Source organism: Notechis scutatus, chromosome 4 (genome assembly GCF_049901735.1).
Source record: "Notechis scutatus isolate UNSWTSFEM ecotype Mainland chromosome 4, rNotScu1.2, whole genome shotgun sequence".
Taxonomy (NCBI): Eukaryota; Metazoa; Chordata; class Lepidosauria; order Squamata; family Elapidae; genus Notechis; species Notechis scutatus.
The window spans coordinates 126,310,720-126,324,811 of NC_142012.1; the positions used below are offsets into that span (position 1 = coordinate 126,310,720).

General features: G+C 35.5%; 1 protein-coding gene across 1 annotated transcript in view; it reads right to left on the minus strand.

The window, feature by feature from the left end:
- MYO7B (myosin VIIB) overlaps positions 1 to 14,092 on the minus strand; it is a 72,158-nt gene that overhangs the window by 13,468 nt on the left and 44,598 nt on the right. Inside the window, exons 24-35 of the mRNA XM_087964804.1 lie at positions 13,258 to 13,395; positions 11,535 to 11,615; positions 11,002 to 11,129; positions 9,893 to 10,019; positions 8,847 to 8,966; positions 6,792 to 6,965; positions 4,663 to 4,890; positions 3,745 to 3,912; positions 3,386 to 3,503; positions 3,177 to 3,303; positions 2,360 to 2,529; positions 999 to 1,180 (exon numbers count right to left, since the gene is read on the minus strand). Coding sequence (XP_087820930.1) covers positions 999 to 1,180; positions 2,360 to 2,529; positions 3,177 to 3,303; positions 3,386 to 3,503; positions 3,745 to 3,912; positions 4,663 to 4,890; positions 6,792 to 6,965; positions 8,847 to 8,966; positions 9,893 to 10,019; positions 11,002 to 11,129; positions 11,535 to 11,615; positions 13,258 to 13,395 — 1,761 coding nt within the window. The remainder of the gene's footprint in view (positions 1 to 998; positions 1,181 to 2,359; positions 2,530 to 3,176; positions 3,304 to 3,385; positions 3,504 to 3,744; positions 3,913 to 4,662; positions 4,891 to 6,791; positions 6,966 to 8,846; positions 8,967 to 9,892; positions 10,020 to 11,001; positions 11,130 to 11,534; positions 11,616 to 13,257; positions 13,396 to 14,092) is intronic.

Below are 14,092 nucleotides of genomic sequence, written 5' to 3' on the forward strand. Positions count from 1 at the left end.
AAGTCATGCAGGAAAATTAGTACAAGGGCAAAGTTAACTTTTAAGATCAAAGAACTTAAAAAGGGGGGAATCTGTCTGCATATATAAATTCTGAGTATCCACAGTGAAATACAGTATTGTGAGGTCCCAAGTTAAAAGGAAAATTCCAATAGGATAGTAAATCTGCTGTTAGAGAAAACACTGCAATAGATCAATATCCTAACATGTAAGCTAGCAGCTAGAAAGAACAGCTGAAACTGTACAAAGATTTGGGGACCAAAGATTATCAAGCCCTAAAAAGATTGATATTCCATGTACTGAAAAGAAAGGGATAATATTATTACTTGGATTAATCTCTTAAATCATTAGAAGACTGTTTCCAAGTCATCAGATTTGAAAAGATGCAGAGAAGAAGTTTAGGAATGATTTCTATGCTTGTTGGAAAGCCTCAATCAGGCTACCCAAAGGTATTAGACAAACATTATTAGAAGGAACAGCACAGCTTCTAAATCAGAGGTCTCCAAACTTGAAACTTAAGACGTGTGAACTTCAACTCCCAGAGCTGGCTGAGGAATTCTGGGAATTGAAGTCCACAAGTCTTAAAGTTGCCAAGTTTGGGGACCCCTGTTCTAAACAGTAATCACTTTTAATCTGGTGACTGGGCATCAGGACAGCCTAAGATACCTCTCCCTTACTGCAATGAAAAAGACTGTTCAGTGTGACTTTTTAAAAAGGAAATTATTGTAATGAAAAAATGAAATGGGAATTTGGCTTAGGTATTCTTACAAACTAAACCTAGCTAAAGGCTGAAGTAGTATGCCTTGTTTGCCATCTGGCTAGAAAGAAACAGAAACTGGAGTGGTAAAGAGCATCTTAAAGATTGACAAAGAGCCATTTTATAAGAGTGCCCGATAGCTCTTCTTTTTTCCACTATTAGTTTACTATCTTTATTATTCGGAGGATAACATGGCAGTGATTTGTCAGAGTTAAGCATTGCACCTTCATTATTCAACCCTTACCAATATTTGACTGGAAGGCTTTGTAACTGTAGGGATGATATAGATGGTCTCTAATGACACAAGCCCAGAACCATTGGTTCGCTCATTTTGAGCAGAAATCCAGCCTTGATTTTCTCCTAGTCTTTTGTCCTGGATTAAAATCAACAAGTCCCCCTTCTTGAAGGCCAAAATGGTAGTGTCACCTGGAAAACAAAAACTGAAGCATATTATTTCAGCTATATACAATAGATCTAAAAATGTATCATGATGTTTCTGATTGAAGCATGTGTCATCTTTCTGACAATGACAAAACACCATTGTCTCTATTTTGTGTAAGCATAGATACTACAGGTTATGTCATAAGTGCTTATAACATGGTTAATATCATCAATGTTTTCTACCACTCTTCATCTTTCTTCATTTCCAAAAAATGTCTGCTATGTAGAAAAAGACTACATTACATTTTTTTACTAGCACTACTAGGAAAAGAAATAGCCTCATGAACTTTTCTCTGCAATTGATAGTGTACCACCACAAGGAAATTCAAATTACACAAAGATAACTGTAGAGTTGTAATTGCAGGAATGTTCCAATCTCGGATGGCAAACCTCAGATAAAGAATGTTTCCAAGCAAATACAACTCAGGTAAACAAAGTCACTAATCTAAAGGAGGATTACAGAGAGGAAGTAAACATATGTTAGACTTTAACTAGAGATAATTAATTACTTTGCTAAACAGTAACGAAAGTTAAGCAGCAACCAAAGTTAACCAGTGATGGAGGATAACTAAAAATGTGTATAAATGCAAGAATAGACTCCAATAAAGATCATCATGATTGAGTTGTTCATGATTAAACAACTCGACTGCCTCATCATTACAACAGATAACAAGCAAGTTCCTCATGAAGAAAGAAACTGAAAGGAGCCTAAGTAGAAATTGAATAAGAGAACAATATCAATTGGCAGAAACTGGGAGAAAGAGCCCAAACCCAATCTTTTCTCGCCAATCTTGTTTCTTGAGAAAAAAAGTGTAAAAACAATGTATAAGCAAACTGTTTCAAAAGATAGATTATGATAAGGATCTGATCCATCTGTAGCTGTTTTTGCATCACATTACTTTGCTTACCTTATATTACTTGGCCCAGTGGATAATGGCATCAGAATGGAACCACATATTGCACATGTTACTTTCTTTTCATCTTTCTTCCTTTTTTTCTTTTCTCTTGCACTTTCTATTCTTTTTCTTTTTGAGTTTAACTTGTATTGTCTTTTATTATTTTTAAAATAAATATTGTTAATTGTTATGTCTTACAGAACAGCATGCAGTTGAATTTTTTCTTCTCCAGGCTATAGATTAAATAAATAAAGTATATCTAAGTTACCTTGAGGTTTTTTGTCTTCTATTGCCACCGCATAAAGTGATCGCTTTTTCAGTCCTTCCAGGAACATAACCATTAATTCTGCAATTGCAACACTATTGACAGATGTCAAGACAAACTCTTCACCCCGCAGTGTGCTAAGAGTGCAGCTTTGCCCAAATGTCTTGACTCCCCTGTAGTCACAAAGTATTTTAAAAAAAATAATTTTAAAATGGCAAGAAAACAATAGTCTGGTATCCTTCAACATCTAACATAAGCAAGGAGTAAACATTTCTAAATCTAAATATAGAGTGTCCCAAATTGACAACCATTAGTCCTAACAAAAAATATTCTGTGGCTTTTCCTTCTTTGTAGATATTTTTGTACAGGAAAAAAATAATACGGTATGTAAATGCAGGAAGTTATAAATGGAAATTCAGAAAGGCCAAAAATGGAAATCCAGATACTGTGTAAAATCCTGTGAACAAAGCATACACTTGTATAATCAAAGTGATTGTAATGCTCCGAGAAGCTGAAATAGAATTACTTTAGTTAATTCAATCTTCGTCTCTCTTTACAGAGATGAATTATATTGCATTAGATTCTCAACCTGGAGAACATTTTAGGGCTAGAAAAATATTTTTTGAGTAAACAAACTCATTAGGTTTATTCCTTAGGGAGAAAAAGCTATGCAAATCAAACAACATGGAAACTCTTTCAGTTCTTATGACACAATAACAGAAGAATCAAATATGAACAATGATATAATAGCAGCTGAACATCATTTGTCCTAAATATTGACAAACAGCTCTTTCCAGTCAAGTATGTCCAACAACAGTACCTGTTGGTATGGATGCCAATAATCTCTGGAAAAGACAAGTCTAGCAGTCTTCTTTCAGTGTCATCTAGGAAACATACACCTTTCCAATTAATTGCCACAATGAAATGTTTCTTTGGCAGACTGGGCCCTGCAAACACAATATAAATCTTAGACTTTTTCTACTTCTCACTATACTTCCTTCTACACAAAGTATGTCACCATCACAGTACCTGAAAATTTAGTAACTTCAAAGAATCTAGAAAAGAGCAGAGGCCAGTGATCACGGGCAAAGTCTACCAGCTGCTCCTTTACACATTGAGGGGAAATCTGGTCCTGTGTGTAAGCTGCCTACAACATACAAGAAATATATTGCAGTTCAATGGGTATATTTCTTGAATACAGTACATTGCACAAAGGCCCTAAAGTACCTCCAACAATCTTCACATATTTATTGTTTAATCAGCAAGTTACAGATAAAAAATTACAATGGAAATGAATTTAGGCATTCCATTCACCCTTGACTTCAGAGCTGCAATAGAAATAGAAGCTAATATTAATGTCAAACCCTACATCACTTGAATGTTCATACCTTAGCGTGAGCATATGTGATGAGATTCACCCACTTCTCTTGGGATTTGGATTTTAGTAGCTTTGCCGGGATACATTCTTGAAGAATACTTTGAACCAACTCATTTTGGATGGACTCTCCAAACTTGATATAACAGTATTTGGCTCCAATTTCCACCAAGTCCTCCTCCTATCATAATTAATCAGATTAGTCAGTTTTCAGGAAGAGTTCTTAATCCACCTTCATTGTCTAGGCCTCATTAGCTAGACCAAACAAATGATATATTAATGTATTTCCAAAAGAAATAAGCTTAAAATTTAAAAAGTCCTTTACGGCATGGGACCAGGATGCTTGAGGGATCTTCTCATCCCACTGGGATTGAATACCGGAAAAGGAGGCATTGCGGGCCCTATTGGCCAGGAAATTCAGCTGGCTGTGTCCAGGAGGAGAGTCTGCTCTACTTTTGTGTTTGCCTTTTGGAATATTTTACCCCTCCCCCTCCCATGAGATTGGCTCCAGGCCTCCTGACCTGTCACAAGGACTTATAAGACCTGGTTCTGCAGCTGACGTGGGACTCAATGGAGGAGTTTCACATGAAAGGTGGTTGACAGATTAATAACATATCCTACCACCACCCCCTTCTCACCCTACTCCCTCCCTCCCCATCTTTTAACTGTGCTCAATAATTGGATCTTTACAGCATTTTATTTATGTCTTTTAGGTTTGGGATAGTTTGTATCTTTATAAGATTGTAAGCTGCCTAGACTTACTCTGTAGTAAAATGGACGGCCAATACATTTTACAAACAAACAAATAGTACATAAAGCAATGGATTTAGAATGATAAATAATTCTTGGCAGAGATATGCCCTTAAAAAGTCTTTTTTTTTTTCTCCAGGTGGCTTGGACCTCATAACCAGAGTACCCCCAAAATATCTACCTTTTCACAGCAGTATTCTCCAAACCGGATGCCACGTATTATTTGATAATAAATGAGTTCAGTGCTGATGGGATCTTCTTTGGAGTTGTGCCAGGGGGTAAAGATCTCTTTTCTAAAATAGAGACGCCAAGGAGTATACTGTACGTGACCGCCCTTCTCTTTTTCCTGTTGTTCACACTGAGAAATGGCATCCATGATGTGATCCCGTCCACCGCCCAGTGACCAGACCTAAGGTCATTGATAAGGGAGAAAATGTCTGCTCAGTTAAAGAAGTACAAATTGCCTTGAAAAATTTAATATAATAACAACTGAATGAAAATTGCACAAAAGTTATAAAGAATTAATAGCATTGTGTGAATAAATAGGATGGAAGAGATGGTCTCATTATACAGTACGTTCTTCCACATTATTTGTAGGGCAGGATGAAACAGTCTCTGAACTGACACAAATTGGGAAATTACATTATATTAATATTCCTATGTATGTCTGTGTAAACAAAGAAAAAAAAATGCCATCAAAATGATATCGGACTGCAACAGGTTAAAAAAACAATCTAACAAATAAATTATATATATATTTTGAAGTTATAAAAAGACTATAAATATTGTAAGGCTATATATAAATTTCCTGGCATGTGTAAATTGCATTAACATTCATTTCATAACTCAGTTTTTTAAATTCCAAGAATGTCAACTGAAACTTGATTGTATTTATCTTGAGGCCAACCTAAAACTCTGCTGACTTAAATTCTGGCTAAAAGGAACATTCTGGGGTGAGTCCTTGGAACTCACTTATACTTTGGGATAGTTACATCTCCTCCTTGAAAAAGCAAATAGATTGTGGCCTATCCCCCTTAGCTGTATACTCTGAGGGGGAAGATAAAGCCTTGGAAGACTCAGGCAGAGAATCTTGGACTAAGGTATCTCAAAAGATAGGGAAAAAATGACATTTTCACTATTGCAAATTTTTGGATGTTCCTTTTCTCATCCTGAAATAATTTCATCACATCCTTCACACTCTATCTAAAGGCATTTACTTCAGCATTATTTGACACCTGTCTTCAATGACTAGTACAGGTAAGTACCATACATTCCTTATTAGAGACACTTTTGTGAGGTTCAGTTTGTGGCACACGGATTACCAGTACACTCCCTATATCACAGATGGTGCCTTGATCTGATTGAGGTACTTAGTAGTAAGCTTTCTCAGCTAACATAGTAAGTGATTATAAATCAGCTGAGATAAGATCCATGTCCTGAAATATTTAAGAAGGCCACAGAATTCTTAACCATAGTTGTGGTCTTTAGGCATCAATGGCTTTATTCTACAACTAGGTAAGTCCAATATTTTGTTTCTGTTTTTGTTTTGCTTCTTTATCCAATTACATTCACAGTTGTTAACTGCCTTTTGCCAACTGACTTCCTACACCTCTACTTTTTACTTTTTCTGTCAAGTTTTATTACCGACATTATACTGGTGTTGCTTTGCTTCAAATATTGTCTATCTATCTTATTAATTTTTTTACTCTGTCAGTCTATGCCCATCTATTAAATAAGCAATTCCAACAATACTTACAACCTCAACTCCAAAGGGGTCTCTATGTAAATATTGAGGAAATTGAAAAAAAAAAGTTTACTCAGATTGAGTGTGCAAATAATGACTTACTTATGTAGACTGATTAAAATGAACATTAAATACATGGTCATATATATATGACATATATGAGCAGAATACAAAGTCCTTTGTCTCATGAGGGTTATTTTGTTTTCACACAATGACATTCATATGACCAGATTAAATAGAAAAATACATGGGAAAAATCCTCTGGCTGCACCAATTAAAAAAGCAAACTGCCAATTCTGATTATGTGAATTTCCTTAAGTTATCAAACCTCTTAGTGCTATTTATGTGAGAAAAGGGTAAACATCTGGTGAAATCTGGGAAGAGATGGAAACTGCATTTTTTCATCTAGAGCCCTGGACTGGCAGCAAAAGAAAAGTTCAAACCACCCTGGAAAGTGTTTTATAAAGTAATGTTCCCACCCTGGGATAAAAAAATAACATAAAGTATTTTTAAAAGTGTGCATTTCCAGAGCATTTAAATTGGCATGACACATAATTTCATTTTACCTTATCATACAAAGCAATGTAGAGAGAGAAGCCAAATGTGTCTTTCAAGTTCATTTGATCAGCTACCAGTTGGCAGATCTCCTTTGCAGTGGAGGCTGAATCTGCAAACACTTTGGTACTGTTGCCATTCATCATGATTACACTAAGTGTAATTGGCTTCTTACTCTTGGTTGCCTAAAAAATAAAAGTACTAAGAAATAGAAGTCTATTCCACAAATGAAGAAGATTGAATCTCAACTTTTACAAAATAGTGTATATAACTGATCGACATCTAGTTCAGGAAGGCTTTGTGAAACTATTAGAATATATTAATCATTATTTAACTTTTTCATGCCTTTTAGTGCCTTCACACTAAAAAGGTGGCAAAAATCTGTAGCTTGGGTGTAGGATGAGAGTGAAGATTCATTCTGTGAGCTTGTGGGTTGGTTTCTGAATGTTTTGTTACCAAGCTAGGTAACATCTTCAGTAGAGTTTAGGGGTGTCAGTATTCCTCTGTTTATATGGGCTTCATATGGTCAATAGGTCTTGTGATGAGGAGATCACATCAAGTGAAGATCTTGTGATGGGTCAAGTGTAGATTGCATCAAATGAGGGTCTTATGATGGGTCAGGTGTGGATCATGTCAGTAGCACCCTAAATCAACCTATGGAACCCCCCCATATCACCCACTTCATCTCACAATGACTCTGACTTGATGTGACCTCCCCATCACAAGACCTTCACCTGATGAGACATTCCCATCACAAGACCTACTGACCACAAGAAGCCCTTATTAACAGAGGAACACTAACACTGACATCCCCTAAACTTCACTAAAGATGTTATCTAGTATGGTAATGAAATGTTTGGAAACCAACCCACAAGCTTGGAAAACAAAACTCTGCTCTCAAGTACTTTTTTCTATGTTTAAGTGTAAATAGTATTATCCAGATATGTTCTTTCTCATCATCAGGTTCCCCTTATGAAGTTTACTCATAAAGTTACCTCCACTAAAGTCCTTTCCAATGTTAATCTTTTTCTGTTTGATAGTTGTTCTTTTCAACTCTTTCCTGTTCTCTTAAGAGATTAGTAAGATCTTTTCTCTCTTGAATAGCTGATCTTCCCCCACAGCCATTTTGTATGCTTTTGGCAAAGGTAATTGCTAGCTTTTTTACTTACCCTTTTTATAGCAAAAATTCAATTTTGAGGGAAAAATATAATAATTCAGTAATTAATTTTTTTCACAGAAAATGAACTTCTTGTCAGGATTCTGGCAGTTATTCCAATTAAATCATGAGCCTCGAGCCACACTCCCAAAACTAAAGATGATTTATTTGAAGTTAAAATTCTATGTCTGGCACTAACCTGGGCGAAGCCAACTCTGAAATATGTAATTCATTATCACCCTTGATTCTGCTTCCCCCCCACCCCTCTGGGTGTATCATCCAATGAAAAACATCCAAAGCCAAGAGTCATCAATCATGCTCTCCAATTAGATTTTTTCGCAACAGAAACTTCAGCCATCTAATCAGTCTTTGAAGAAAATACAAATGGAATGTACTTTCGATTCCACACTGTTGCCTGCTCTTTGAAACTCCCCCCCTTCTTTCTGTTGTCAACTATAAAACATGTATACAAAATGTTTTATGAGTTGACACTTGTATTTGTGCAATTTAAAGAAAGTTCTGATTTTTGCTTGCTTACTTAGAATAGCTAGTGCAGCAAATGGGTCTCAAATGAAGGCTGTTAAAAGAAAGAGAACATGGAATTCATAAGAAATCTAACTAAATGATGTCAGCTGGATTCCTCATAAGAAGTGAAAGAAGAGAGCTAACATGGAACCTACTCTAGGTGACTTCAGGCATGGAAGCAAACTAAGACACCAGAAAAAGGATGCAAAATAATTGCCCATTTTGGTGAGGACAATGGCAATTCTAATCCAACATAGCTTGTGGATATCAGACTGGAAAAGATTAAATTAGATAATTAGAGTTACCTATCCTATGTCCTATCATACCATAATTTTTGATATAAGAAAAGGGAAGATAAAATGTAATGTAATTTGGGTAAAGTTACCTGCAGCTCCATCCAGCTAGGTGGTTCAAATCGTGTTCCATTCATATAAGTTCGCCTCAACCGTTCAGAGCAATATGGTGCATACAATAATGGACCACCCCGAATGAAATTTAGTAGATACTACAGTAGTATGAAGTAAAATAAGTTATTTGAAAGCATATGATCACATACGTTTGTTAGGATCTTCTATAACAGAAAGTAGAACATAATGAAAAAGTTTACAGTCAATTCATGTTACTTTTTGTACTTTGAATATCATGTCTTCAGCATACTGATACTCTTTAAGAATAGGCTTGACAAAGTAGAAGATGAAATCATTCTTTAGGCTGCAAACATGAAAATATTTGGCCTGTGTCTGAAAACTGCAAATGTCAACCTTCAGTGTATAAGACCAAAACAAACTTCACAATGATATAAAAATCCAAATGTTGCCAGTAAGATGTTTTTTTAGGATAGCACTAAGACAGAAAGCAGACAGGAATTGGGAGTGGAAGAAAGTCAAGATATACAAAAAGAAAGGAAACATCAGAAAGAATAGGGAATCGTTGCTACTTAATTTTGCATTAGGCAACTACGGGCAAGAGCAACCTGTACCCAAAACTATCTAGCCCAAGAGTCCCCAACCCCCAGCCTGTGGACCAGCTAGAAACTGGGCCATGCAAAAAAACCGAAGCCCCATTCATGGGATGCAGACATGTGAAAACATGGCCCTCTGGTCTGTGGAAAACCTTTCTCCACAGAACTGGTCCCTAGGGCCCCAAAGGTGCCCGCTCATCTAGCCCATGCCCCTAAATGAAATATAGTTACCTCACATGCACCAAAAGGGTGTTTGCTACCTCCCTAGGCAACCATTTCAGCTATAGCTTCACTGGCCGTCTCTGTGCAACTTATGCAAAAAATACTCCAGAATGGTGGCAATAGTATAGCCTCTGGCCCCTACACTGAAGACGTTTGTCACCCCGGGGTTAAAGCTTTGTTCTACACATGGTCCTCAGCCACTAACTGAGGTAGCTTTTATTAGGAGTAAACACCTACAGAATCAATACCTTCACAAACTGGTCCGAAGGGCAGAAAGAACCAAGGCAGAGGGACAGCAAGATCCAACCTCTATGATAACTAGTTTTATTATTGTTTTCAGTGAGTTGTTTGCAGATCTGGCAATAAATCTCATCCCTGTTATAGAAAACAAATAGGCATTTTGTTATGTTTCAAATTCACCCTCTCAAGGCTAGCAAACCTTTCTAGCCAGAGATCACTTTTAATTACATTTTTAAAAAAGGACTGTGCTCTCTGTTGGTTGCAGCAGGGATGAAGAGCCAAAAGGTTAGCCTTTCCTCCTTTTGGGAATGTAGGATTTAATGACATTCCTATTTTGCATAATAAGGGAAAAAAGGAAAATCATAGAAGGAAAAAAAAAGATTTTAAAAACCCAAATATTTTCTCAACAAAATGAATGCATGGTTGAAGAGTCATAAGGGAAAGGTGGATGAAGTGATGAATATGTCTCTCATTTTCTGTTTCTTATAATGCATTTTGGTTTTCAGAGTTATTTCATGCCCCGTACGTCAGTTTTACCTATAACAATGTTTACTTTGACTATCACGAAGGGAAAACAAATCAAACCAATGAGTCCTCTAGATCAGTTGTGAAACTTCACTCTTGTTACGAAATTGACAGAACAAAAAATGGAAGATCTCTGGTGAAATGTAAGAGATTTTAAACCTCACACATTATATTGTTCACTTAAATGTAAGTTTAGCTAAAATATTTTATGGCTTTTGTTTAAAAATGCAATTGATACAAATATAAACAGTATAATATGCTTTTATATTTAAAAATCTTGAAATTCAGCTCAAAAGCAATAGAAAAAACTTTGTGTCAAGCTTCTTGCAAAGAAAAAACAAACAAACCATAGGCTGTCAGAAAAAGATGTCAGACATGCAAGGAACAAGTATTATAGCTACCAATCACATAATTAGTGAACACCTCTGAAGAATAGCTTTTTATATAGCCTTATTGCACAAAACGTACACATGCACAATTTCAATGCCTGAAGGAAACCTGAGTTTTACTCAAGCCATTTTAGATGCACATCTGGATCTGGATCCGTGCATTTACTATTGGAAATAAAGATATTATTCAATAAATGTAATACCTGATGGCAGGACGCAGGATAGCATTTCCAATGATAAACTGCACTTTTTCAAGGTTAGACATAGGCCTCTCAGACTCAGAGGATTCCTCTTGAAACATATCCTCCCCGTTCATCAACTGGCTTTTTATCTAAAATAAGCATAAAACCATTCACCCTCTTTTGATTAGAATTGTTTTAAAAGGCACCAAATCCATGCCAGAACGGAACATCAGCACAGCTCCTCCAACCTGGTGCACTTTAAATGTTTGGGACAGACTAATCTCAAAACAAAGTAGGAGGTTCCTATTGTAGGCAAGATATATGTTCTATTCATTCTGTGTTGCTTTTGGACATGAGATATCTGTCTGTTCACCTGAAATGTAGATTGTTGACATTATTCATTTTATATTCCAGATACAAGAGGAGAGAGAAACATCTGCATAAATCTGCTTCTTTCTCAGAAAGTTTTTGCCTTGCAATAAACCACACAAAGTATATTTTCAATAGGACACTGTAATGCATTTTGGATGGTGAGAAGAAAATATGCAACAAACCTTATCAGCCATCTTGGAGTTGCGCTTCAGTTTCACAGAAGAAATTACCTTGGAGAACTTGTTAGCTTTTTTGATGTCTACCTAAGTTATCCAATTTAAGAAGAAGAAGAAAAAAAGAGTTATTTTGATTCCCCAAAACCGATAGAAACTGTGAAAAAGAAGGGGAGCCAGCACTAATAAGCATTGGGTTATATGAAGAAATCAATTTTTTAAAAGTCTCAAACATTATTTTTTTATTGTTATTTGTAATAAATAATTTTGGAAAGCAACCTTTTTTTCCTTTTTGTAGTGTCACAGTAATTAGCTATCAAGATATTACTGATTATGGTATTATTTTTATATTGTGATTTTTTAAATTAGTATTTTAAGTCACTTGTCTTCAGAAATGGAATGGCGTAAAAGCTGCAACAAGTAATTGGTTAAATAATAGCTATTAATTGATGGCTACCTTGAGTGGGGAATTTAACAAAATGTTACATTTTTTATTAGACTCAATAAATTTGTCATAGACATTTATGTTACAAAAATGTCACATTCTGAGACATTAATGCTATACATTCAAAGTCATTACTTCTCTAATAGCAGTGTACAGTAAGCTTTAGAAAATTAACCAGTGTAATTAAATAAATTTTAAAGTCAAAAACATTACAGAATGAGAAGATTGAATTTAAGAAGAATTCTTGTGGCAGCAAAAGATTCTCATTTTACTGATGGAATGGAACTAGGTTTCTTAGTCTGTTATGGAACATATAGAAAGAATTGAACTGAGTCTGATTCCATGTTAGTAAGATGTTTTTCTCTTATGGAGAACAAGATGAGGATCATGCTAGTGTTTTGTAGACACTTTAGACTAACTTCCTGGCAATGTTACAAATTATACCTTCTATCATGCAAATGGAATGTAGTGCTTTCTTTTCACTAAACAGAATGCTAATAAATTTTGACCCAATTTTCTGGCTAAACCAAAACTTCTTACAATTAACAATAGAACAATTACGGACAGCTACCCTGTCTCCAATAATTGTACTCGTTCAAATCAGCAAACTGTAACTGAAATAAATTAATATTTAAGTCCCAAAGACAGAACATTTCTGAAATCACTGAAGCCCAGAGTCTGTTGTTTGTAAACGGTACACAAATGTTTGATCTCAAAAAGATGAGCATTATCAAGCCCTTCACAGACTACAAATACTTTTTGGCTGCAGGATTCAAATTGTCCACAGATGCCCATGTTATGAACCACTGAACTACATGTTGTAGCAATTGCCTAGATCACAGATGCCAACATGGTCAGTGACATCTGATACCTCTCCTGATGCTATTTAGGCTTCTTGTCCTATGTTCGATCTTTTTAATTAAAATTATAGGAAGCTAGCATGTTGCAAAGCAAAATAGAATTATGAAACATAATCCGAATTTCCAACAGTGTCTCTGCACTCTACATGTTTCTATTGAACTGGATCAGACAGTCCTAGTCCGAATCAGCACTTCAGGAAGAGGGAGTGAGAATGAGAGTGAGGGGCTCCCAGCATCACAATAAATTATTCGTCTGAGAATCCTTCCCCAGAAACTGTCATTGCAAGTAACACTGGTGGGCAAATAATAATTAATGATAAATCAGTATGGAGCAACAAATAATTAGGATTCTGATTTTTCTATTTAAATAAGCTCATAGCAATGAAAAATATATTTTCCTTACTACATCTGCATGAGAACTGCTTACAGGCTGCGGATGGTTTTTCTTGCCAAAATTTTCATAAATCTGGGTCTCGTTGGAACTTCTCTTGCTGTTGATATTCTGCACTCTTTCTGGCAAATCACCCATGAACTGCAAAATGATGGTCCACACAGCTAGAGATGCCTAGAAAGAACAGATAGTAGACATACTGTCCTTGCAATTATGTTGCATTTGATTAATAAATACTTATTAGCTGAATGGACAGAAAGTAATTTCCTTGGTTTTTGTACATCAGCATATAAATGTACTTAATTCCTATTGAACATTATTAGAATTAGTGCACTGTACGTTTACCATACAGTTATAATAATAAACATTATGTGGTAAGAGAAACACTGGCTACTCATTCAATAGATCATTTTGCCACTTTATCCAATCAAATCAATTTTGTTACAATTTCACTATTGCCTTATTTTGAGGCCAACATTTAGGAAAGAGAAAATGTATGTGGTTTGCATTAAATACAATTATTGTACTTAAGGCCTATTTCCCAAAATAAAATGTGGAAACAAATATTAATAATTCATTGTATAAATTTTACTATGAAAAATGGGCACAATTTTTGTCTGAAAATACTATAAGACATGGAATATGCAAATTGGAGAAGGCTAATCTAAATTACACTTATCATCTTGCTGCATATTTGTTTTTATCTCAATGTTAGGTCTTTATTTTGTTTTATGAAGTAAGTTGCTGGGTGTCATTTTTTAATTAATTTAATCCCTTCATAAGTGAATTACTGCATTCCTGTCAAACAGGCAACAAATAGTAAAAGTAGGGAGTGCTATATTAAACCCTGCTCCAGTTAACAGTGGTGTCC